The sequence below is a fragment of the Ictidomys tridecemlineatus genome, chromosome 9, assembly GCF_052094955.1.
Source record: "Ictidomys tridecemlineatus isolate mIctTri1 chromosome 9, mIctTri1.hap1, whole genome shotgun sequence".
Lineage (NCBI taxonomy): Eukaryota > Metazoa > Chordata > Mammalia > Rodentia > Sciuridae > Ictidomys > Ictidomys tridecemlineatus.
In genome coordinates, this window is record NC_135485.1 from 28,708,492 (window position 1) to 28,731,496 (window position 23,005).

Consider the following 23,005-nt stretch of genomic DNA (forward strand, 5'->3'; position numbering starts at 1 on the left):
CTTGAAAAGTCCAGCTCATATTTTGGTTGTCAGCATGACTCTTTCTTGAATGATACAAACTGACTTGGCTCTTTTCCTCTGATAGCTTATTAATGGTCTTTTTAAACCAAGTCATTGTTTCTTTTTAGGTAGCACTGCCTGATAATCTGTTTGAAAAATGTACATTTCAAAAAGAGAAAGGCAGATTTGCTGTTTTATGAATCCTCTTATAATGGAATAGTGTATGTTTCTTAGTAGTCTTTGCTGGAGGGTACTTTGTGTCAAGGGCAAATTTTCATGAGGCAATTAATTATTATTAAAATTAATGGCTTATATTAAATAGTTTTGAAAGCATACATACCATATTTAGTTTTTTGTAAATGAATGTTTAATGTAAAAAAAAATACAGAACCATGAAGAAAATTAAATATCTATGGAAATGATACGGGGGACAGTTGCTGTTAACTTTGAGTACCCCTAGGGGTCAGATGGGCATGTGGGCATTAGCCCTTCTGCTTACTTAAGACAGGACGTGTGGTACCACAGAGCCAACTTTTATCTATGACCTGTTTGGTGTGATTTTTAAACACACCTGGCACATATGAAGATGATGCCCTGGCGTCTTGCTCTCCTGCTGTGACACTGCCACAGGTTGCATAGGTATAGATGGGTTGCCTTGAGCATGAAGAATTACTTTTCAAGATGAAGTAGGGCTAGTTAAAAAAAAAAAAAAAAGCCTCAAAGTCTAATTCTTGGAATGATTGTATTTCAGAGAATGATTTAATTAAATACTGAACTGATGATAAATCAAGTAGACTGTAGAAGAACACACACATTAATGGTGTGTAGTTCAGTGACTTTTTATTTTGGTGGTGCTGGAGATTGAATCCAGGGCCTCAGGCATGCTTGGCAAGCACTCTACCACTGAGCAACATCCTCAGCCCTCTTTGATTTTGAGAGAGGGTCTCACTGAGTTGCCAGGGCTGGTCTTGAACTTACATCCTCTTGCCTCCTCCTGAGTACCTGGGATTACAGGTGTATGCCACCACTTCCAGTTCAGTGAATTTTTGTAAGGTGAACATACCTATGAATCCAGAGCCAAGAAAAGAAGTCGAGCCCCTCCAGTGCCACAGAGTCCCACCTGGTTACTGCCCCCCACCCTACCCAACCATCAAACAAATTTTTAACACCATAGGTTGTGTACAATCATGTGACTTTGTGAACTAGCATGTGATTTTTTGACTGCAAAGTTCTGTTATACAAGTTTATTCTCCATTATTTTTTTTAATTTGTCTGATTAATGAATGAATGCCATACTTTTAAGAAATAATGATTTGCCACTCTTGAGAATGGTGAGGTCTCTTGAGAAGTTCCAGGGTAGTGACATTTGGCTAATCTGTTTGAACCCAATAGGAGGGCAGCCTCTCTTCAAATTTCAGAATCATTTTGAGAAAAGATTTAGTTCTTGACCTTGTGTGACCCCCGTAGACATGTGACTCTGCTGTAGCAACATCCTCTGATACGTGGCAGCTCTGGGATGTGATCTCTGATTTAGGGGCTTCAGTTTCAAAAGGGAAGTAATTGTGGGAGTGCACTGCGCCCAATTGTCCTGTCATTTTCTGCCTCGGGTAGTTTCTTTCATGTACATTTGAAGGAAAAAAAATGTACTAATACTCCTCCTTTTTTGGTATTTTGAGATAAGCAATCAAGAAGAGTCTTTCTAAGCAAAGCACACATTTTCCTGTGAGTAGCCCAGGGTTTAAAGATACAGGAAGCAAAGAGCAGGTCAACCTACCGCTGCCTGCCCCTGCCCAGAGGCCTCTCATGATTCCTGTCTGCTTCCCTCGGCCTTTTTAAAAGCAGTTATTTTAGGTTTACAGAAAAATTGGGTGGAAAGTACAGAGAGTTCCCTTATAACTTTACAATTTCCTCTTATTGTTAACATCTTGCATTGGTGTGGTACATGTGTTACAACTGATGAGCCAGTATTTGCTACGTTATTAACTAAAGCTCATAGTTGACCTTAGGGTTCTCTCTATTATACATTACAGGGTTTTAACAAATGTATAATGTCTTGTGCCCATCATTACAGATCACATAAAGTAGTTTCACTGCTCTAAAAATCCCTTGTGCTCAGCCTTTGTATCCTTCTTTTCTTCCAATCTCTGACAGCCACTGAATTTTTTTTTCTTTACAGTTTTCATAGTCTTACCTTTTCCAGACTGTTATGTTGTTGAAATTACACAGCATACAGCTTTTTCAGGATGGCTTAATAATATGAGGTCCCTCCATATTTTTTTGTGGCTTGGCAGCTCATCTCTTTCTGTTGCTGCTGAGTAGTACCCCATCCCATGGATGTGCTGCAGTTAGTTTATTTATCCATCTGCCTATTGTAGGACATGTTGGTTGGTTCCAAGTATTGATAATTATGAATAAAGCCGCTGTAAACATCCATGTACAGGTTTGTGTATGGACATGTGCCTTCAGCTCATTTGGGTAAATGCCAAGGAGTATAATTGCTAGATAATGTGGTAAGGGTAATTTAATTTTATAAGGAACTGCAAAACTGTCTTCCACAGCAGCTGTACTGTTTTGCAGTCCCACCAGCAATGAATGAGAGCTTCTGTTGTTCTATAGACTTTTAGTCTCAGTATATCCGTAACTTTCTTGGGATCTAGAAGTAATTAAGTTGGATCTTGGCATTTGCACACTACTTTCCTTTTTTGAGGTTCTAATACAAACTTTTTCTGTAACAAAACACTTGTTGCATATAGCATGTAAAATTTCATAAAGTTAGTACCCATAGTTTGGAACCCAGGTCTGTTTGACCTCTAAAATATTTAATTCTGAAATCTTAAATTTGAAAAGAGCAAGAGGTCCTCCATGAAAATAAACCCTCCTAATCATCTACTGTCTTTCCTTAAATAATAGGAACAACTTGTCTTTTGCATAATTTGTTCCTTCAAGGGAGGGTACTCTAGAAGGTCTGAATAATACTTACAACATGAAGGATAATAAATATCAAGAGTAACCTTGACCCAGAATCAGCTGCTTGTGTAGTTGATCCACTTGGCACACCCTGTCTTTGGGTTAAAGGAAGGCAGAAAGTCTAGAGTTAGAGAAGGAAGACAGGACAGTGGATAACTGTCAGTATAAGAGATATATTTCTCAAGTTTATAGATCAGAAATTATCTCCAGAGTTTTTTGTATTCCTCATTCAGAGAAAATAATATGTTAAATTAGATGACCTTGTAAAAATGGACTCTTGATTTTTCAAATCCAAATAACGTGGGAGCTGGAGGAAACCTTGGAATTTATGTTGTGCACAGTTCTCATTTTAAATGGGGGCGGGGCAGGGCTAAGACAGAATGACTTTGCTCTAGTTAGCAGCTAGAACCTACATGTCTTGATTTCTAGTCCAGTGGTGCTTTGCCAATTCTCTATCTAAAAATTAAAAGACTTAAAATTTAGAGGAAGGAGGAATGGAGGGAGGGATGGGAGAGGGAAAGAACAGCTATGAAGTTTTGTGTGGAAGCTTGTGCCTCACGGGATTACTCAGAAGTGCTTCATGATGAACATATTTGGCGCATGAAACTGTGACCCTGAATCCAGTTACTGTGTTCCCTAACTAAAAGAGCTTATGAAGATGACTCTTGACCTCTGGGTGTTTACATGGATCTTGTTTCTTCCTTGTGTTTTAAAAATTGTTTATTAAACGTTTTTGCCTGCCTCTATCTGATATTTAATTTTTCTTAGAACATCAGATATCAAAAGTTAAATCTGAACCGCTAGCACCACTGTCTGTCCTTTTTTAAAAGTTGTCTTCACTAGTAGGATTGTTGGCGCCCCCTGGTGAGATGATTGAATAAAAGCACTAATCTAGGTGGAAGCTGTTTACACTTCCAAAGCGATGATTTAGCAGTTTTGTTGATAATTAAGAATAAATGTAATATATTTTGTTTCTGATTTTTTAAAAGAAATTGAGACCAAGGAGTGAGCAGCGAGAGAATGAATTGATCATTTCTTTTTTGAGATGTTTGTATGAAGAGAAGCAGAAAGAACATATCCACGTCGGGGAGATGAAGCAGGTAGGCCACTTTTGTCTCTTACAAACTTTTACTGGGACAATATATGCGGAGTCTTGGGGATTTTCTGAAAGCTGAAACATTTTTTTCTCCCAGTTTTCTTTTCATTTGTTACACATATAGGGGAAATTTGGCAGGGCTAGATTATGCTTGGAGAAGATGAGAGAAGTTTCTGTGTCTCCTGGGGGTTAGAGCAGGTGCTCTGATCTGGAGAATATTAAGTTCAGAATGGATACTGCCTTGGGAGCTGTGTGACTTGCTGAGAGCTGGTCTGTGTGGCTTTTTCTTTCTCCCTTAGGAAATGGGAATGTCATTGCATGGTTGCCTTTGGAATTACACAGAGTACCTTCAAGTCTTTTATAGTGTAAATGCTATGAAACTGTAAGGTAGTCAAATAACATGTCAAATACAGTGTTACACAGTTTGGTTTAAGTGTTATTAGCCTCCCTCCTATCTTCTGTCCACAAGCTTTATTTAGGTTTGCTGTTGATGGGGTACCTTGTCAGGGGCTGGGGCTACCTGCCTTCAGAAACCTTTGAGTTTAGGGTTTATTGTACGTGGTGCACTGGTTCATTTTCCTATGTCTCTCAACGCCATGTGAATCAGTTCATCATTAACAGATTCAAACCATATGTGTTTTATATTTTCAGAAGATTTAGATAAAAATCAGTATTACTGACAGTGTTAAAGTTTCTTAGTTTGCAAAAGCATCCTGCCTTTACCTTTTTTTTTTTTTTAGTTCTGGAGGTTGAACCATGGGTGCTTTCCCAGTGAGCTACATTCCCCAACCTTTTTTACTTTTAAACTTATGAGACAGAGTCTCACTAAGTTGCTGTAGGGCATTGCTAAATTGCTGAAGCAGGCTTTGAACTTGAGTTCCTCCTCCTGCCTTACCCTCCCAAGTTGCTGGGATTACAGGCATGTGCCACTGCACCCAGTGTGCCTTTATCTTTTTTAACCTTGTGTGAGTACCTATTCCAAAGGCAAAAGGCGTGTTAGTGCTCAGTGCTCTGCTCTCCCCATAGGTGCCCTTCACTATTCAGAAACCTAAACTGAAGCAGTATTTTTGTGGGGTCCATATTTTTTATTGAAGTATTATAATTATATAGAATGGTGAGATTCATTATTACATATTTGTGCCTGCACACAATGTAACAATATAATTTGGCCAATCTTGGTGCAGTTTTAATTGGATATGCACTTAGCAACTCCCCTCATTTGACTTCTGCCTTCTGGTTGACTTTGACAATTAGTCCTTCTGAATTCTTAGTGCTCCTGTTCGATGTCCCATATGGTTTGTTTTCATTGACAACCTAGGGCCCCACAGCAGTGGCGCTGATGTCAGTATGTCATGTCTTTGGATCTTGACTGTGGTTTGCTGCTGTTCTTTGCTCCCTAGCCTGGACCTGGAGGAAAGCCTCGGGTTCTAAGTCTCCTGTCCACTTGTGAATGGATTGCCCCAATTGGTTTCCAATGAATCCCCTAGTGCACTTTTCAACCCATTTCTTTTTCTTCTCTGTACCTTTTAAAAATTTTTCTTGTGTGCTTACTGAGTCAGTCAATTTCTTTGTTCCAACAGGAAATTGATAATTTTGAAGTAATTCTTAACTGTCAGGGAAATTAATGAAGCATTTATGGTAGATGGAAAGTTTTGACCTAAGTACAAACTCAATTTTATGGACCAGTGTAATATCTTTATGGTTTGGGCATAGATCTGTCCAGTGGAAAAATATATTCAATTTTTTGAGAATTTTCCATTTTTGAAACAGAATAGTTAGTGGAAATGAGAGCCTTACAAGCAGAACTGGGCTCTGCAGCACTTTGACTAGGAGTTTCTCAACAGTGGCCTGGAAGGCTTGTGGCTGTGGCCGTAATTATGGTTGGCAGTTCCAGGCTGGATACTTCATGGGCTCTGAGCAGCGAGATTTCAGAGCAGTAACAGCCTTATAGATGGATCACATTTATGAAATTCACCGATGGAATCCTGGTTGCTTTTTTTGCTGTCAGATAGTTTAACCCCATGGATTTTGTTGTCTTTTTGATGTATCTAAATTCCCATGGTCTTTAGAAATGTACTGTGATGTGACCTAGGCAGGTCTTCTCTGTACCTTTTAAAAGGATCATGACTCTGACAAACAACTTCCCTAGTCACCAGTCTTCGAACTGGTGGAGGATAATGAGTCTTAGTCAGCACACATCAGTAGTGACATGTATGAACTTTTTAGAATAAAAGGATAGTGTTGAGTGCTGACAGAGGAGCTGATTTTTATCAAAAAGAAACTGAACAGTTTTTTTGATCTTATGGAAAAGGAGTCAGTTTGGGCAGAGACCAACAGTTAACACACACACACACACACACACACACACACACACACACACACTTAGAGGATGTCTTGTCTTAGTGGGCATATCATTTCTACTTGTATCTGCAGGGAATGTACAAAAATTAATATTAAATCAACTGTGACTTGCTGAATGCTGCTACGCATCAGATGCAGTTCTCATTCCTAATGTGTATTATTCTGTTCATGCTGCAACAGTGTTTTTGTGGTGGGAAGTAACAATCCCATTTTAGAGATGAGAAAAAGAGAACAGAGGTCAACCAGTTAGCTTATGTGCGGCCAAGCCTATTCTGATCATGATTTTTTAAAGGAATTTAACAAAAGATAATGCTATATAACTACTAATGGGTTAGTCTGGGTCCATTTTCCAGTAGATGAGTTTGTTCGTCTTCCTTTCTTTCTGACATTTTATTAGGAAAGTTTCAAACATACTGAAAGATTGAAAGGATTCTGCCATGCATTCAGATGCCCTCTAGATTTTGCAGACTTTAACATTCTATTAGATTTGCTCTATTATGCATCTGTCCATCTTTTTGATGCCTTTTGGAGAAAATTTCTTATAAGCTCTTTATCCCTAAAAACTTTAGCATGCATCTTATTAAGTAGAATTCGGTATTCATCTTTAACTTTCGGGAGGTAAAATTTGTTCATAGCAAGTCACATGAATCATCCCTGTAGCATCCACTGAGTTTTGAGGACTGCTACACTAGGTCACCAAACATGAGGATGTAGAGCATCTCTGTCACTCCAGACAGGACCCCATTATCTTTCTTTAGTCTGTCCTCACTACCTCCTCCTCCGGCCACCACTGAGTTGTTTCTCACCCTAGATTAGTCTTGCACGTTCGTTCCAGAACTTGTCATAAGTGAAATCTTGCAGTGCGTGTTTTTATTTCTGGCTTTGTCCTCTTATCATGGCCTTTCCAAGCCTTGTCCCTGCTCTTGTGCATATCAGCAGTTCATGCTTTGTGGGTCATACTGTGACTGTTGCAGTCTCTCCATGCTTTTTCTGTAAAAGAGGCTGCTGGTGGTGCCATCCTGGGACTATAGGTTCCAGATTGAGAACAGTGTTGCATCAGTTTATCACTTGTGTCCAAGCTCTCACACTCAGACTTTCCCACCCATTAAAGTATGGACAGTGTGATGACTGTAGTAGAATTCACTATGGAGTCCCCAAATTATAAATTAATTTTCTAAGAACCAGTATCATCTTCAAAGGAGAGACTTCTAGATTTATATTTTTAGATAAACATGAATATTGTTTTCTAAATTGTTTGCACATTACCTCCAAATTATATTTAGATTATCACCTTCTATGTCAGACTAGAAGGTTATCATCTTCTAGTCATAGAAAAGAATCTGTTTAGAGGTAGAAGAGAGCAAAAACAGCATTGAATTAGGTGAATACCTAATACACATATATAATATATATGAAGAGAGATTCAGGCCTTGTTTAAAAACTTACACAAGTATAGTTTATTGTCTCTCTATGTGGGATTTACTATTACTGCTTTTTTTAGACCTTCAGCCAATATTTTCCTTACCTGTCAGAACCGTCAATACACTTTGATTCTCTTTTTATGAAAATCTTATTCTCAGTTTGAAAGCATTTCTGTAGTGTCTTAACTGTGTGGGTAAACTGGTGTTAAAATCAGCTCCCTAAGGGCCCTTTGTAGATAATTTCCTTCACCCTGGAGACTGTCTCAAGTGTGAGCAGGCTTCTGTTCTTATGAAATGATAGCACAGGACCCATCTCAACTGTCAAAGCACCTGCCTATAGTGTACAGCATTACCAGGCACTAAGCTAGTATTTGCAAAGCAAGTTGCATGCTGCCTCAGGTGTGTGTCTCGAGGGGTTTGCCTGGTGATCACCACTCATCCTTTCTCTCTCTCTCTCTCTCTTTGGTACTAGAGATTGAACCCAATGGTGCTTAAACCACTGAGTCATATCCCCAGGCTTTTTTATATTTTATTTAGAGCCAGCGTCTTGTGAAGTTGCTTAGGGCTTTAGTAAATGCTGAGGCTAGTCTTGAACTTGCAATCCTCCTGCCTTAGCCTCTGAGCCAGGCAAGTGCCACCGCTCCTGGCCATCCTCTCCCTCTTCATCAAGCTTGTCTGTCCAGAGATTGTATGTTCAGGACTAAGAAAACACAAAAGTAAGTGGCAGTCTCCCTTCTAGAAGGAATTTCCAAGCCAGTAATCATTTTTTGAGGTATGTTCTTATACAAAGCTGAATGTATTTCTTAGCGTAACCTTTTCTTTGCCTTGAAAACTGTGTAATTAGGGTCTCATTATTTCAGAGAAAATGTACTATCTTTGAGCATCAGATTACTGAATGAAATTAAAAGATGCTTAATAGCGATAGGAATCAAGGAAGGCATATTGAGGACATCTTATGCCTATCATATTGACAGAAATGTAAATATATAATATCCTGTAAATGTGACTCTCCTGTGCTAATTCTGGTACTGTGCATTGGTACCATTTAGGGAAGAGAAACAACAATATCTGTTATTGCTGACGCATAATTTCAGTGGCCCAGCAAGGGCATCCTAATTATTTACCTGGCATAACTCTTAAACAGATTTCTTTCATGTGAATGTAAGAAATCTGTTTAAGAGAGGTCACTGAAGCCTCCTTTGTAAGAGCAAAGAAAAGAGGGCAAATGTTTAACAACAGGAACATGAATACATTGGTTATACAGTGAGGTACTGTACTCTGATGAAAGTAGTCAAAGAACATTTGTCCACCCGGATATATCCCCAAAACAACCTTGGAAGGAGAGATAATTACAGAAGAATTTGTACAGGGGGCTGGGGATGTGTCTCAAGCGGTATCGCACTCACCTGGCATGCATGCGGTCCAGGTTCGATCCTCAGCACCACATTACAAACAAAGATGTTGTGTCTGCCAAAACTAAAAATAAATATTAAAAAAAAGAATTTGTACAGCAAACTTTTATTTAAAGTTTCAGCTGCACATAAACATATGTTTTATGGATACATATATGTAAATGTACAAAATATGAATTGATATAAAAACCAAATTTAGGAGACTGGTTATATGGAGGGTGGTGGCTATTGACCAGGAGACTTCAAGGATGTCTATAATACTTCCTAGTAAGAGGAGGAGGCATATAGAGTAGATAGTAGGCATGGAGTAGATAGTTGACATTTGTTGAGATCCAGTCTGCTTAAAGCATTTTAATGTATGTCAATTTATTAACATCTCATAACAGCTCTGTGAGGAAAGTTCAGTCTTCAAGTGATGGAACTGAGATGGCCAAGGCCACATGGCTGGGGACCAGTGAGAGCCATTTGATCTGGGCGTCAGCTCCAGAGCCCCTACGCATGGCAGTGATAGCTCAGCCAGACCTAGGTGGTAGTAAAGGTATTTGCTACAGTAGTCACTATGCTTTTTTATATGCATGACATATATAATAGCTACAATGAAGACTATGTTGGAATTCAGAATAGTAGGACATTTGCTTATTTGTGTGTTTTTCTAATAGAATTGTCCAGCTGGAAGCAATCAGGTAAGAGTCCATATTAAGATGCAATTTAATTTAGGATTTTTCATTTTTTTTAACATACCTCCTTGTTAATAAGTAGCAATAAACTTCATTTAGTGGTTGTCAAATTCCTTTATGATTTCAGTTTCACATTATTGTTAGTTAAGGGAGAGGGAACTCCTCTAATGGACTTAACTTCATTTTATTTGGGATAATCAAAATAAGCTTTCCAGGACAAATTGTCTCCTGGATCTATAGGCATTTCACTAAGGAGCAGATGAGAGCATAGGCAGATTCAGAATGATGGCTTGGTTCCAAAAAGATGAATTCTAGAGGTTCTTAAGGAAGCTAAAAATCACTTAACTTTTCATGGTTTTATTTTTTCAGGCATCACAGATTGCAGCAGAAAATATTGGAAGTGAATTGCCAGCCAGTGCCACTCGATTTAGGCTAGATATGCTGAAAAATAAAGCAAAGAGATCTTTAACAGAGTCTTTAGAAAGTATTTTGTCCCGGGTAAGTGTTTTAATTTCTTCTGATTTAAGTTAAATCACTTTTTAAGAAAGTGTAAGATTTAATTCTATGCTTTTATTATATCAGTGTTAATCATAAAGTATAAAAAAATGTAAAGCTTTTTTATGTCTTCTGTCTTAAAACAATGTTATCTACATTTTAAATTTGTTTTTAAATGTCAGTCTTTTTTGTTTTGGTACTAGGGATTGCAGTAACCCTGTGCCAGGGGCCATTAACTACTGAGCCACATCCTGGCTCTTTTTACTTTTTGTTTTGAGACAGAATCTTGCTAAGTTGCTTAAATCCTCACTTAGTTTCTGAGGCTAGTTTGGAACTTGTGATCCTTGTGCCTCAGCCTCCTGAGTTGCTAGGATTATAGGCGTGCCCCACCATGCCCAAGGTTTAAAAAGACATATTCTCCAACCTTTTGTATTCTATTCCACGGGATTTTTTTTCCCTCCTCAAATAGTGTTTTTCACTGGCCAGTCCTTGAACAGCACAGATGATATATTTGGTGTGGGTTCTGTTCTTCCTGGTGTTACTAGTGACACCTTAAAAACCAGTTTCTGTGGGCTCCTGTTGTTAAGTGTTTGGAACTGTATAGAGGGGTCTGCCATCCACCTCCTGTTGGTGAAGTAGTATTGGAACACAGTCATGTTCATTCATTTTTCTATTGTCTAAAGCTGCTTTTTTGCAAAATGAAATACTTGCCACAGACAAGTATTTATGGATACATATTACTCAGAATGCATAAAATATTTACTTTGTGGCTGTTTACAGAAAAAATTTACCAACTACAGCTGCATAGGAAGAACAAAGTACACATATGCATCCATCTGTGATTTCTTTAAGAAATCATTCCCTCCCACCACCACCAACCCATTCCAGGAGTATACATAGCCTTGATAGCACATCTGAAAAATCAACATTTGATTTTTCTGTCCAAGTTTCACACCTTTTTGAAGCTTGCACTATTTTATTGTGGTTCTTTGTGATTTTATGACAAATCCCCTTTGAAACATACTTTATTTACTTAAAGAAAATTAAAATGTATTTTGTTTGAGGATATTTCTGATAAAATTTGTAACATCCCCTGAGAATTAAACATCTCCTGAGATAATTAAAAACTGTCCATTTATAAAACAAGGGTTGGAAGGGCTGCATTAGAGAGCTTCTAGAGGGATAAAAAATAGGTTTCAAGGTATGGGCAGCTGGCTGGTTATGAAGATATGTGACTTGGGAGAGAACAATTGAGAGTGCTTGTTTGAGTACTTGCTTTTCTTTGTACATGGATTGTCTTTTTCCAGCCTATTTTTCCTGCCAAAGGACTGATCCACAGTGTGTTGGAATGTTTAGCCTGATGTGGTACTTAAAACAACAACAATTTAAAAAAAAAAAAAAAAAAACCAGAAATGATGATTTTTTTTTTTTCTTAATGTCCGTAATGCTTAGCAGCAATTCTCAATGGATGCTTTTTTCTTGAGTTTATATAAATAGAGCAACATGCCTGTGGCTAATGCCTTTGCATAAGCCTCAGGGCTCATAATTCAACTGTCTTTTCTTCATATAGGGTAATAAAGCCAAAGGCCTGCAGGAACACTCTACCAGTGTGGATCTGGACAGCTCTGTGTCTAGCACATTAAGTAACATCAGCAAAGTAAGCACATATCTCTTTTTATGACACTGGAGAAACCAAAACTAACTATAGGTCTCTATTGAAAAGAACAAAAAAAATCCTCATACCGCCAATTCCCCCCAAAATTTGGTACTTCCAGCCTTCTTGGTGCAGGTGGAGGGGCTGGTCATGTAGTTCTACCATGACAAAAGTTTTACATTAAAAAGCAGATGCTGTTCCATAAACAAAGAAATAAGATCACAATTTTAGACAATTAAGCTCTAATTCATCACAATGTAGCAAATGAATTTTCTTCCCAAGTAGATTTTTTTAGTAATTAAAATAGAGCCTCAAAAGGGGGTTTGTGAATTCAGAGAAATATACAACTTAAATTCCTGAAACTTTAATTTATCCTCTAGCTGGCCCCATGATTGTAATCATTAATGTTTTTCTAAATAAGCATTTGCCACCAAGCACAATTATAGCAGTGAACAGTTCTCTTTGATAACAAACCTGGATATAGGTCCTTGTCTCATATCCTTCTTCCTAGATATTTAGGCATATCTGAACCTGATTCAACATCATAACTGCCAAAAAGTGGGGTTTGGGGTTTTGCTGAAGAGGCCAACTTTTCTTTCTGTTATTAGAGTATGCTCTGATGCAAGAATGAGGAATTTTGTGGAGGCCAGCTCCTTACCACAGGAATGGTTTAAATTCTTCTGTGATCTCTTCTAGATATGTGGCTTTCAAAGTTTTTAGGCCATAACCAAGAATAAGGAACACATTTAATGTTGTGATGTAGTTCACAAACATGTTTCTACATACACATGAAATTGAAAGTCCACAAAACGGGTATTTACTTTGAATAGCATGTAATATATACTTTTATTTTTGGGCCTTTTTTATTTAGTGTGTATCAAATGAAAAGGTAGAATTGGGTTCTCCATTCCACCATTAAATGAACTCATTGCTTTTCTATCTAGTTATACTGATGTATCTGACCCTCTTAGAAATTTTAGTAGGGGCCTGCTGGTATACTTTGTCTTATTTTGTCATTTGATAAAAATGTATTGGCCACTGCTGTGTCCTGGATGCAGTGCTGAACACTAGTGTGCATAAGTGGTAATGGTTCATTCTCTCAACAGCATCTTAAAAAATAGTGTTAAAATGTTGCTGTGATTATTAATATTTGAGAACTCAGTCCTGTGCAGTCCTTAATGAAGCAATAACTTGCATGTGTATAATATTTTATAGTACACAGAATACTTCAGCTGTATTATCTTATTTGTTTTTTTGAAATAGGTAAAATTTCACTGTACTTTCTTATCTGTAGATAAGAAAGTGAGGTGCAGGAAGAAGTTGTGTGCTTTCTTCTGAATCATGACAATTACCTATAGAGAGAGATTCTATAATCTAAGAGTAATATAAGATATAGGTTTTAACTTCAAGATTACCAAATTAAACCTCAGCACTATATCAAATTCAGAGAGAGCCTTGAGGTGTGAGTAACATTTGAACATGCTTGGCAAAGATAAAGAAACTTGATGAAACAGCAGAGACAAGGTGAACAGCACTCGTGCTACTTAAAAGCAATAGGAGTCCTGTTTTCTAGGGCGAGGGAACTACTTACAGTGTTTCTACTCAGGACAGCTGTGTTATGGATGATGGTCTTTATTCTTGCTTTTGAGCATTTCCACCACTTCTTCAGCAAACTAGCATTTTGTCTCTGGCAAGCAAGTATTTAATGGATCTTTATGTCATATTTTTGGTGGCCACTAGAAAAAGTTCTAATCAAATGTGTCTGTAATGTTTTTCTGCACTGGGATTAGAGATTTCTAAATCCCACAAATCCCCCGTAGAGTGTCTTATCTGCTGTCTATCTGCTACCAGGAGCCGTCTGTGGGTGACAAGGAGGCCTTGCCCATCTCTGAGAGTTCCTTCAAGCTCCTTGGCTCTTCGGATGACTTGTCCAGTGACTCGGAGGGCCATTTCACAGAAGAGCCTGCTTCGCTTTCCCCCCAGCAGACCTTCAGGAGGCGAGCAAACACCCTGAGTCATTTCCCCGTGGGATGCCCAGAACTTCCAGAGCCCACTCAGGGCTCTCCAGGGGTCTCTCAGAGAAAACTTATGAGGTATCACTCAGTGAGCACAGAGACGCCTCACGAACGAAAGTAAGATTTGTTTAAAACATAAAATTTGTTGTGTAAATAGCTGGGATGTGTCTGACTAACCAGGTAGGCGGGTCTGGGGGATGCTCACTGGGTGAAAGAGAAACCTGAGTCAGGTTTACTCTTGCTTTAAAAAGATAAAACTGGCAGCAGTGATGTGTTCTCGGTTCCCCTAGGAAGTGTGCAGATAAGAGATGATTGCTACTTGTTCAAGTATTTTTATTGTCAGGGAGTAGGTAAACTAAGCAGAATGGTCCTTAATATGTAGCTGGTAACTTGGTAGCTGATCTTTACCAAATTGGCAAGTGGGTAAGCAGATTGTCATTTGGAAACCTAGAAGCAAGCTGTGTTAGAATTGAGGCACAGTATTCATACAGGCAGAGTGGGAGAGACAGGCCTTGGACCTGGGGTGGACTCAGCAGCCTGGGTCCTGTCTCTTGATCTGTCTTAAGCTAGTTGTGACCTGGGAAAACCTTGGAATAGATGTTGTCTAAAATTTCTTGCACTCAGAATTCTGGATTCTTGTAACAGGTTTACAAAGTTTAGTAATTGGGCTTCAAGTGAACAGTTGGAATTTTCTGGTTATAAAGAAAGGTGAAGAGCATGGTGACAGAAGTTTTTCCTGTTCCTTCCAGGCACCTTAGTGATTAATCTTAAGTGCCAGAGACTATGAATAGATGTTGAATAGATACAGAATACCTCTAAAAATCTCTTAAAAGCCCTCAGAGGTAAGTATGAATTAGGGCCATACTTGTAAACAGTGGCTGCCTTCTTCTAGTGACAGCAGCAGCTCCAGAGGACACGTGGGCTTGTCTAGTTTGTCCACAGGTAGAGGAGGTTGATGCAGCCGCATGAGTCTGTGCAGTGGTGTTTGAAATGTTTCAAGAAATGACATGCATTCATCATCTGGGACTCATGTAGCAGAGCCTGTGGGCAATGTTCTCAGTCATCCATTGGAAAGCATGGCTGGTTCTTTGAATTCAGCTGGACAACTGTGATCACAGAAGGAAGTCTTCTGCCAGCAACTATTTAATAAATACATCGAGAGCGGCACAGCCTGCTTAGCCACATAGGTTTCCATTGTTTCCCAACACCCTTTCCATGTACTGCTTCCTCTCTGCTTAAACTCCTGTATACCCCCTCCTCTCTTTCGGGCATTTTTGGTGGTAATGGAAGCCCTCCCACCTGGAAAGTCCTGGTTCTCTTGACAAGTCTTCTTTTGCACACAGCTCAAGGTGCCGCAACTTAGTTTCACCATTTTTTCTTTTTCCTTTAAGAAGGTAGCTTTGTGCAGGATCATGTCTGTCATTGATGATGAGAAGATATGGGGCAAGGAAATGTCTGACTTTCTCTCTAGAATAGTCATCTTGCTTTGTTTCCCTCTTGCAAACCGTTTTCTTCTGTCTGTAGGAAATAAGACATTGAAATTCAGGGCAGGATAGTGTTTCAAAAGGAGATGTGTTTTTAAAACCTTAGGTATTTTTTTTGTTGTTGTTGTTTTTGCTTTTGTTTTTGTTGTAATTTTAGATTTTTTTCCTGTCAGTTGCCGGAAATGGAGTAGAGGAAAAAAGTCTAATAACACTGGGAGCATAGACAAGTGGGAAACGATCAAGAATGGCCTTTGCTACACACTGTTTTTACTAGAAATTGCCTCTGCAGGGGAGAGCAGAGATGAAGAGAAGTGGAAAGAAGCCCTGTGCTTCTGTATAGTTTTTACTGAGACATGAGACAAGGCAGCCGTCTATGCTCCTTCCCTTTGCTTCCTTGCTTCCTTCCATCCTTCCTCCTGCTGCAGTCCTCCCCTCTGCCTCCTTTCCCCCTCTAACCCCGTGCTCTCTCCCATTGCTGTTTAGCGTGGACCATCCAACCATAGGCGAGTCTAAGCCTTGCTCAGGCCAGCCTTCGGCGCCTGCTCCTCCACTTCGTCTTAACCCCTCCGCCTCCTCGCCAAACTTTTTTAAGTACCTAAAACATAATTCCAGTGGAGAACAAAGTGGGAATGCTGTGCCGAAGAGGTGAGCACACTCGCATGGCAAGCTCAGTGTCGTTTGTCTTTGCTGGGAGTTCACACTGGCTGAGCACTTGCCCTTTGGGGGTCGGGGGGATGGCCACACAGCACTTCCCAACCATCACTTGTGTGTGTGTGTTTAGTTTTGTTTAGAATGGATCTTACTGTTTTCACTGTTAAATTTTGCTATTAATTTTTTGAACAATATAAAGTAATCTTGATGACAGACTTTGTATGTACTTAGTTTCATATTCCCCTGCCCTTGGTGTGCACATACACAGTTGAACAGCTTTGTTTAACTGTGTTCACTACCATTTGTGCCATATCAGAAACTTCCTGATTGTCAGGAAAATTGTGTGTGTGTGTGTTTTTTTTATTTCTTTTTCTCCCTAGTTTGAAAGGAAGATTCATTTGGAAGGTGGACATATTTTTTAAAAAAATTCATTTATTGATTCCATTCATTTAAAATTGAATCTTATTGACAGAAAATGAAAGTTGAATCTTATTTGTAAACTATTTTTAATTTCTTACCTGGTCTACTTAGCAGTAGAATGAAAATGTGTGTTTTTTAAAATTCTGAAGCTTATATTTTTTTACTTTGTGTGTTTATATTTCTTTATCCTAAACTCTTTTTCTGACCAAACTCTCAGCATCTCGTACCGTAATGCCCTGCGGAAAAAACTTCATTCTTCCTCCTCTGTGCCAAATTTTCTAAAATTTCTGGCTCCTGTAGATGAAAATAACACCTCTGACTTTATGAACACAAAAAGGTAGGGCTTGAATTAGATATATCAAACCTGGATGTTATAGTGTTGAATTGTGAGATATATGGGGTTATTTTAATTTCTTATGCCATTTAAAAAAATCATTTGAGCTAAATCTATTGTATCTTCTTTCTCATACTTTTTTTTCTTACTGGATGTCTTTTTAAAAATGTGCAGTTGACTTGCTCTCCAGTTTTGACTGAAGTTTTCTTATTAATGTCATCTTCAGTAGATTCAGTGTGAAGCAGGGCTCTGAGAGCAATGCTGCTGGGTGGGGCGTTTGTGGCTATTCTAAATTAACGTGTCTGATCTATAAGTTGGGGAGATAGCTTCGTTGTGTGTCCATATTTAAGGGTAAATTACAACTACCTCCCCAAGTGGTCCTGTGAATAGGAAGGAGGTTTAGGATTAAATTGTATTTATAATATTGACAATTATATTTTGTTTTGTAGTTTTAAATACAAAGCAGTCACTGCCAGCAAGCAACTGCACAATTGTTGCCTAGATGGTTCTGTGTAGCTAAACTCAGTTTTTCATTTTTGGTGGCAGTTTTGGTGATGTAGACCCAATGGAGGCTTGTGCTGAGAACACATGGATGGGGTCCTGGGGCTCTGGTGATAGCACCCCCTGTAGGCAGCTTCTGTTTTCTGAAGTGGCACCAAGGAAGGCCCAATTGGAAGCTGTGACCTGTGGAGCATTTCTTAACACCTTTTCCAAGAAATTGTTTCCAAATAGAAATTGTTTCAGGGTGTGCGTTCTCGCTCTTTTCATGCACTGTAGGAAAGTAGTCGTTTAGGAGTATTGAGCACTGTGAGCATGCTGTAACTGCTATGACTATCAAATTATTTATGCAAAAATAACTGATAATTTAATGTTCTGCTTTTAAAAAACAATTTAAAAGAAAAACAGTAATGATTTCTTATCAGTCATAAATTCATTACCTTGTAATTTTAGGGACCTTGAATCCAAAGCAAACCACGTTGGTGACTCTGGTGGGACCCCAGTGAAGACCCGGCGGCACTCATGGAGGCAGCAGATATTCCTGCGTGTGGCCACCCCACAGAAGGCATGCGACTCCCCTGGCAGATACGAGGGTAAGGCCACCCTAGAGGGAAATGGAGGAAGAGTGTCAAGACCCAGGAGGCCCCTTGTGTTGGTGGAGGGCAGAGAGCTGGCCACTTCGGCATCTGGGAGGCTGAGGCAGCTCCAAAGTTGCATGTGGGGAAGGACATTAAAACTCGCTTAGGATAACAGTGCTCCCACGTTCAGGTGCTCAAAGCCCAGGTGGTGGTGGAGGCCCCACTTAGATGCTAGCAGCCTTCCCCAAATAGGAGCTGTGAGCTAGAACAGGCTATCTAAATTAATTACTTGCAGTCTGGGATTAATTATGCCTTTTACCACACCAATTGAACCAAAGGAGCATGATGTCATTACTGATACATTTTATAAAAATATTTGAAATTCATAACATTGGAAATAAAAATCAAATTGAATGTTTCCAACAGAAAGTTCACTCCTGTGATATAGAGGTCCCTCTGTGCTCCTGGCACTCAGCCTCTCTTGCCTTATCCCCTCCTTGTGGGGACCGTGGGTGGAGTGGCCACTCTGCCAGCACCTTCCTGCTGTGGCCCCTAGTGGAGCTACTGTGCTGGGTGGAGGGATTTTGATTCTTCTCCCTGCCTGCCTGGGCAGGGATAGCAGTGCCTCAGTCTTCCCATGCCCACTGGAGGAGCCCACAGGCTGCAGAGGGAGGGGGAAGCTGCCCTGGAGTAGGAACTGAGCATGCTGAGGATGTGGGTTTTAAAATGCTTAGTGCAGTGCAGGTGCTCAGCTTGTGGGTGGTGCTCCACAGCTCACCTCTGATCTGCACATGTCCTTGGCTTCAGCCAGAGATGCCCAGCATGAGCTGGTGGCTGTGGTTGGCTGTACTTCAGTTTCGGAGCCTCCCCCTACAGGGAGTTCCCGCAGGCTTCTGCCTCAAGTGGGTGTGCTCAGGTGTCTCTATTGGCCAAGGTCTGGTACTGAATGGAAAGTACAGTTCTGAGTGTCTGTGTGGACTTACGTGCTGTCAGTCTGTCTCTCCTTCTTCCACATTAGTTAGCATTGGGACTGGAGTGTGGAAGAGGAGAGGGAGATTGATTTCTGTTTGTGACTTTTCTTCTCCCAAATCAGTTGTCTCCCAAATCAGTTCATTCTGTGCCACTGTCTGCTCCCCATCCTCAGGGCACAGAGATGCCAGAGCCTTCTGCTGTGGTCTGTGACTACTCCATTTAGTCCTCTGAGGCTGAGGGAAAGACAAAGACAGTTGAGAGGCCCTGGGGCTTCTTTCCCCAGAGGTCCTAGGGAGTCTGTGCTGTGCTTCGCAAAATCTCTGCTTCTGGTCAGTGTTAGTGGCTCAACCCATGGGCAGCTGAGGCTCATGTCTTGGGCATGAAGGTCATACATGTGTGCTTTGGAGAAGCATAAATCGGTGTCTGGTGCTCAGAATGACGGACCATTCTGCATTTGTGTTCTGCTAGTATACACTTCAACTAAACAGCCAGGAAGCCCGGAGGTGAAAAACTTGAGGCAGAGGTACTTGTACTGTCCTTTCCTTTTCATCCCACTCAGAAAATACTACTAGAACCAACCACCAGAAATTTAAGATCCACTGTTTGCTTAGCAATAATAGCACTACTGAAGGATAAATAGGATTGTTTGTAATTTGGGAGTTCTGATTATGAGATAAGTGAAAACCTGGCAAGAAAGGTATTAATAAGGAGTATGGCTCCAACTAAATATTGAAAGGAATTAGGGAGTCGAGTGGATGGAGGTGGAGAGATTAGACTGTGCAAATATCATCTCCAACAGAGTTAACTTGTCCCTTATTCAGGGGCGTGTGACTTTTTCTAGGTACAGTCTCCCTGCGAAGTAATTAAGTTGCAAGAATCTGAATTTTACACTTTGGAAACCTGTCTGAATGAGGTGGGAGGTTAATCGGTATTTAGGAATTTACTTGTTTGTCTAATACCTGCAGGCAAACATTCCCAAATCCATCAGACTTTTTTTCTTTTAATTTTTATTTTCCAGTGCTGGGGATTTGTGAGTACTAGGCAAGTGCTGTACCACTGAGCTATATCTCCAGCCCCACCCCCTCAAGAGTCTGATCTTATTTGTTACTCTTAAAAATTGTTATTTTTGACAGGACTCAGACTTAGAAGTAGAAACTCTTAGAGGGGACAAGCCTGTGTCTCTTGGAAATTGGTTCCTGGCATTTTTCTTTGGTTTTCATTCTCTTGGCCAAAAGTTCGACATATTCTGCGGCCTCTTCCTTTTTCTTCTTGGTACACTATTTCTTCAGAGCAATCTGGTGCTTGTGTTGCAGGACACATGGAGTAACAAGATGCTGAATCTTCAGTGCTTTGGTCCTGGGTTTTTTTCCTTCCTTTTTTAAGGGTTTTCTGACCACATATTGGTAGACATTATCTTCCTTAAAAGAGGATGAAAAGTTTGCAGATTTTATTAGCTTTTTGGATCCCAGTTTATGAGGTGCAGTAGTATCCGTAAGTCCAGGAATATCCTTCTCTTCTATTTTTTTTTTTTTTTGTAATAACCAAGTTGAGAATGCTCAGATTGGCATCCACAGTGCAACCTCAAACATATTTGCGCTTTCTCTCTCCTGTTCACCTTGGTCCATAACAGGAATGCCCCTTACTCAGTAGCAAGTGAACATAGCCAAGGGTCAGGACACCCTGTTCCATGGGGAAACCTTGTTTGTCCTTCCTGCGACTGATTCAGACCACATAAACTTCCCATTCTTCACCCAGAGCATCAGCAACAACTTCTGTGGCTGTATACTTTTCACAAAAAGTATGAAGTAGGCACTCATCATCTACTTCATTGAGTTTCTGGCAGCCAATAGCTGGGAAGGAGATATTCAACTTCATCTTGGAGCAGCTGATCTCCCATAAGGCACCACAAAAAAGAGCTCCATTTTCTTTTTTTAATTCAGCAGTGACCAGTGGTCTTTTGTAAGAATTCCAGTGGGGTTGTAGCTCAGCGGTAAAGTGCTTACCTAGCTTGTGTGAGGCCCTGGATTCTATCCCCAACACCACACAAAACAAACAAATAAAATAAAGGTATTATGTCCACCTACAATTAAAAATAGTAAAGAAAAAAAAAGCCAGCTTTAAGTTAGCAAGGCCTGAGACGGCAGGATTTAATTCTGAACCTCCAAGGGGTAGATCTCTTTTCTCAGGCAGGCACTAGGTCAGGTGCCCAGCAGGTTCTACACAAAAGGGAAACTGCATTATAAGTAGGAAGTCACCAATTTTTACTCAAACACTTGGCAAGACAAATGTTTTTGTAACAGAACAAACACAGATCATGAAATAAATAGGATACTAAAAGCTACATGGTGCCTTAAATTTAAAGCACAGGGCTCACGATGCTTTAAGTTTGTGGCAGCCATTTACAGTAATTGCTGTAGAAACCCAGGAAAGCATGTTGTCCCTTCTTGGTGCTGTGGGTTCTTTGGGTGAAAGATTCTGAGAATTTGAAAGGACCATACTTGGTAAACTATTCACTCCACAGAGGGGAGTGCTAGTCAACCATGGCGACGCTGTTGCAAGGTTGGGAGTGTGTTTGGGGCACAGCCAAGGGCCCCGAGTGCTTGCCCTCTTTCAGAGTCTTGCTGATGAGCCACCCAGCCCTTTGCTGAAGGCAAGCAGGGGAAATGCTGGCATCCCTATGAGACCTCTGGGAATCTAGTTAAAAGGCAGATTCTGATTCAGTAGGTCTAGGAGGGTCCTGAGCATGTCCATTTCTGAAAGCTCCCCAGTGATTCTCATGTATCTGGTCCAGTTTGAGCAGCAAGGGCTTACTTACAATAAGCAGCTGCAGTAGGTCTAATCCAGATCTTCTAGTCTTGGTCTGCGCCTCTTCATTAGGCTGCTCTGGGACTCAGGGGACTTCCTGTCTCAATCCTCAAATCATTTTGGATTTATCAGTGACGTTTTGTTTTTTCCTCTTTGCCTTACTGGGGATGGAACCCAGACCTTGAGCATGCTAGGCACATGCTGTACCAAAGAGCCACACCCCTAGCCATCAGTGACCCTTTTTCTGAGAAGTGTTGTAGATCTGGAGAAGCAAAGAGCCAGTGTGGTGGGGGAAATGCAGTGATAAGAAACACGTGATAGTAGATAGGAAGGAAATTTGATGAGGTGCCAAATGAAACCAAACCTGTGGTGCTTTGCCTTTCTGCTGCCATTTCCCACTGTGGGGAGTTTGGGCTGTGGATGGTACTGAGGGCACAGGACGCTGCAGGTGTTTGCTTTCTTACCCCTGATCTAACCTAATTGTCAGGCCAGCTACCAAGGCTGAAAATCAGCTTCTAGCTAGAGATTTGACGGTACTTACATTGCATAGCCTCTTTTCCCAGTATATCATACTAAAGAAAATTCATTATTGTTAAGAAATAATCATTATATAATTGATACATAATAATTTAACATATTACATATATGTTAATATGTAATTGACTCCATGAGACAAAGGAGCTGGTCTAACTCTATATTTTGAAATCTCTCCAGGTGTCTGTGGTGCCCAGTGAAAAATTGAGAACCACCAATGAAAACAAAAGGGTCATGTAATGATAATACAACATAATATATTATACGGCAAAAGGCAGATCTTTTGTTAACCTGTGTGCCAGGGAACAATTTTAGTCTTAGTCTAATATCTAATACTTCTCATTTAAGGATTTCAGATTATGTTGTGCATTTTACCAACAACAGAAGCTTTCAAAGTTTCATGCCTTGGGGAAAAAAAGAAAAAGACCGAAAACCTCTTTTCATAGAGATAAGAACACTGTATAAACAAATAGTCTAGTGAATAAAAGTTCAACGGTTTTCTGTGTTTTGAGTACTGCTGTATCAATATGCCCCATTTATGGTAAGGTTAAGTAAGTCTAGTAAACATTAGATACAATTTTGGATATAAACAGTAATGAGAAAAGCAAAGTATATAATCTGAATGTTATGA

General features: G+C 40.0%; 1 protein-coding gene and 1 pseudogene across 6 annotated transcripts in view; one reads left to right on the top strand and one right to left on the bottom strand.

The window, feature by feature from the left end:
* The window catches only part of Tbc1d1 (TBC1 domain family member 1), a 214,402-nt gene that overhangs the window by 123,165 nt on the left and 68,232 nt on the right, over positions 1-23,005 (top strand). For 3 of the 6 annotated variants that reach the window (XM_078021183.1, XM_078021180.1, XM_005319905.3), the window contains exons 8-14: positions 3,957-4,067; positions 10,304-10,432; positions 12,000-12,086; positions 13,935-14,215; positions 16,066-16,227; positions 16,871-16,990; positions 17,939-18,078. In XM_078021183.1, the coding sequence (XP_077877309.1) occupies positions 3,957-4,067; positions 10,304-10,432; positions 12,000-12,086; positions 13,935-14,215; positions 16,066-16,227; positions 16,871-16,990; positions 17,939-18,078 (1,030 nt within the window). The remainder of the gene's footprint in view (positions 1-3,956; positions 4,068-10,303; positions 10,433-11,999; positions 12,087-13,934; positions 14,216-16,065; positions 16,228-16,870; positions 16,991-17,938; positions 18,079-23,005) is intronic. The other 3 variants (XM_078021182.1, XM_005319906.3, XM_078021181.1) reach the window with 2 other exon arrangements.
* On the bottom strand, positions 20,064-21,259 carry LOC101978351 (small ribosomal subunit protein eS6 pseudogene; annotated as a pseudogene).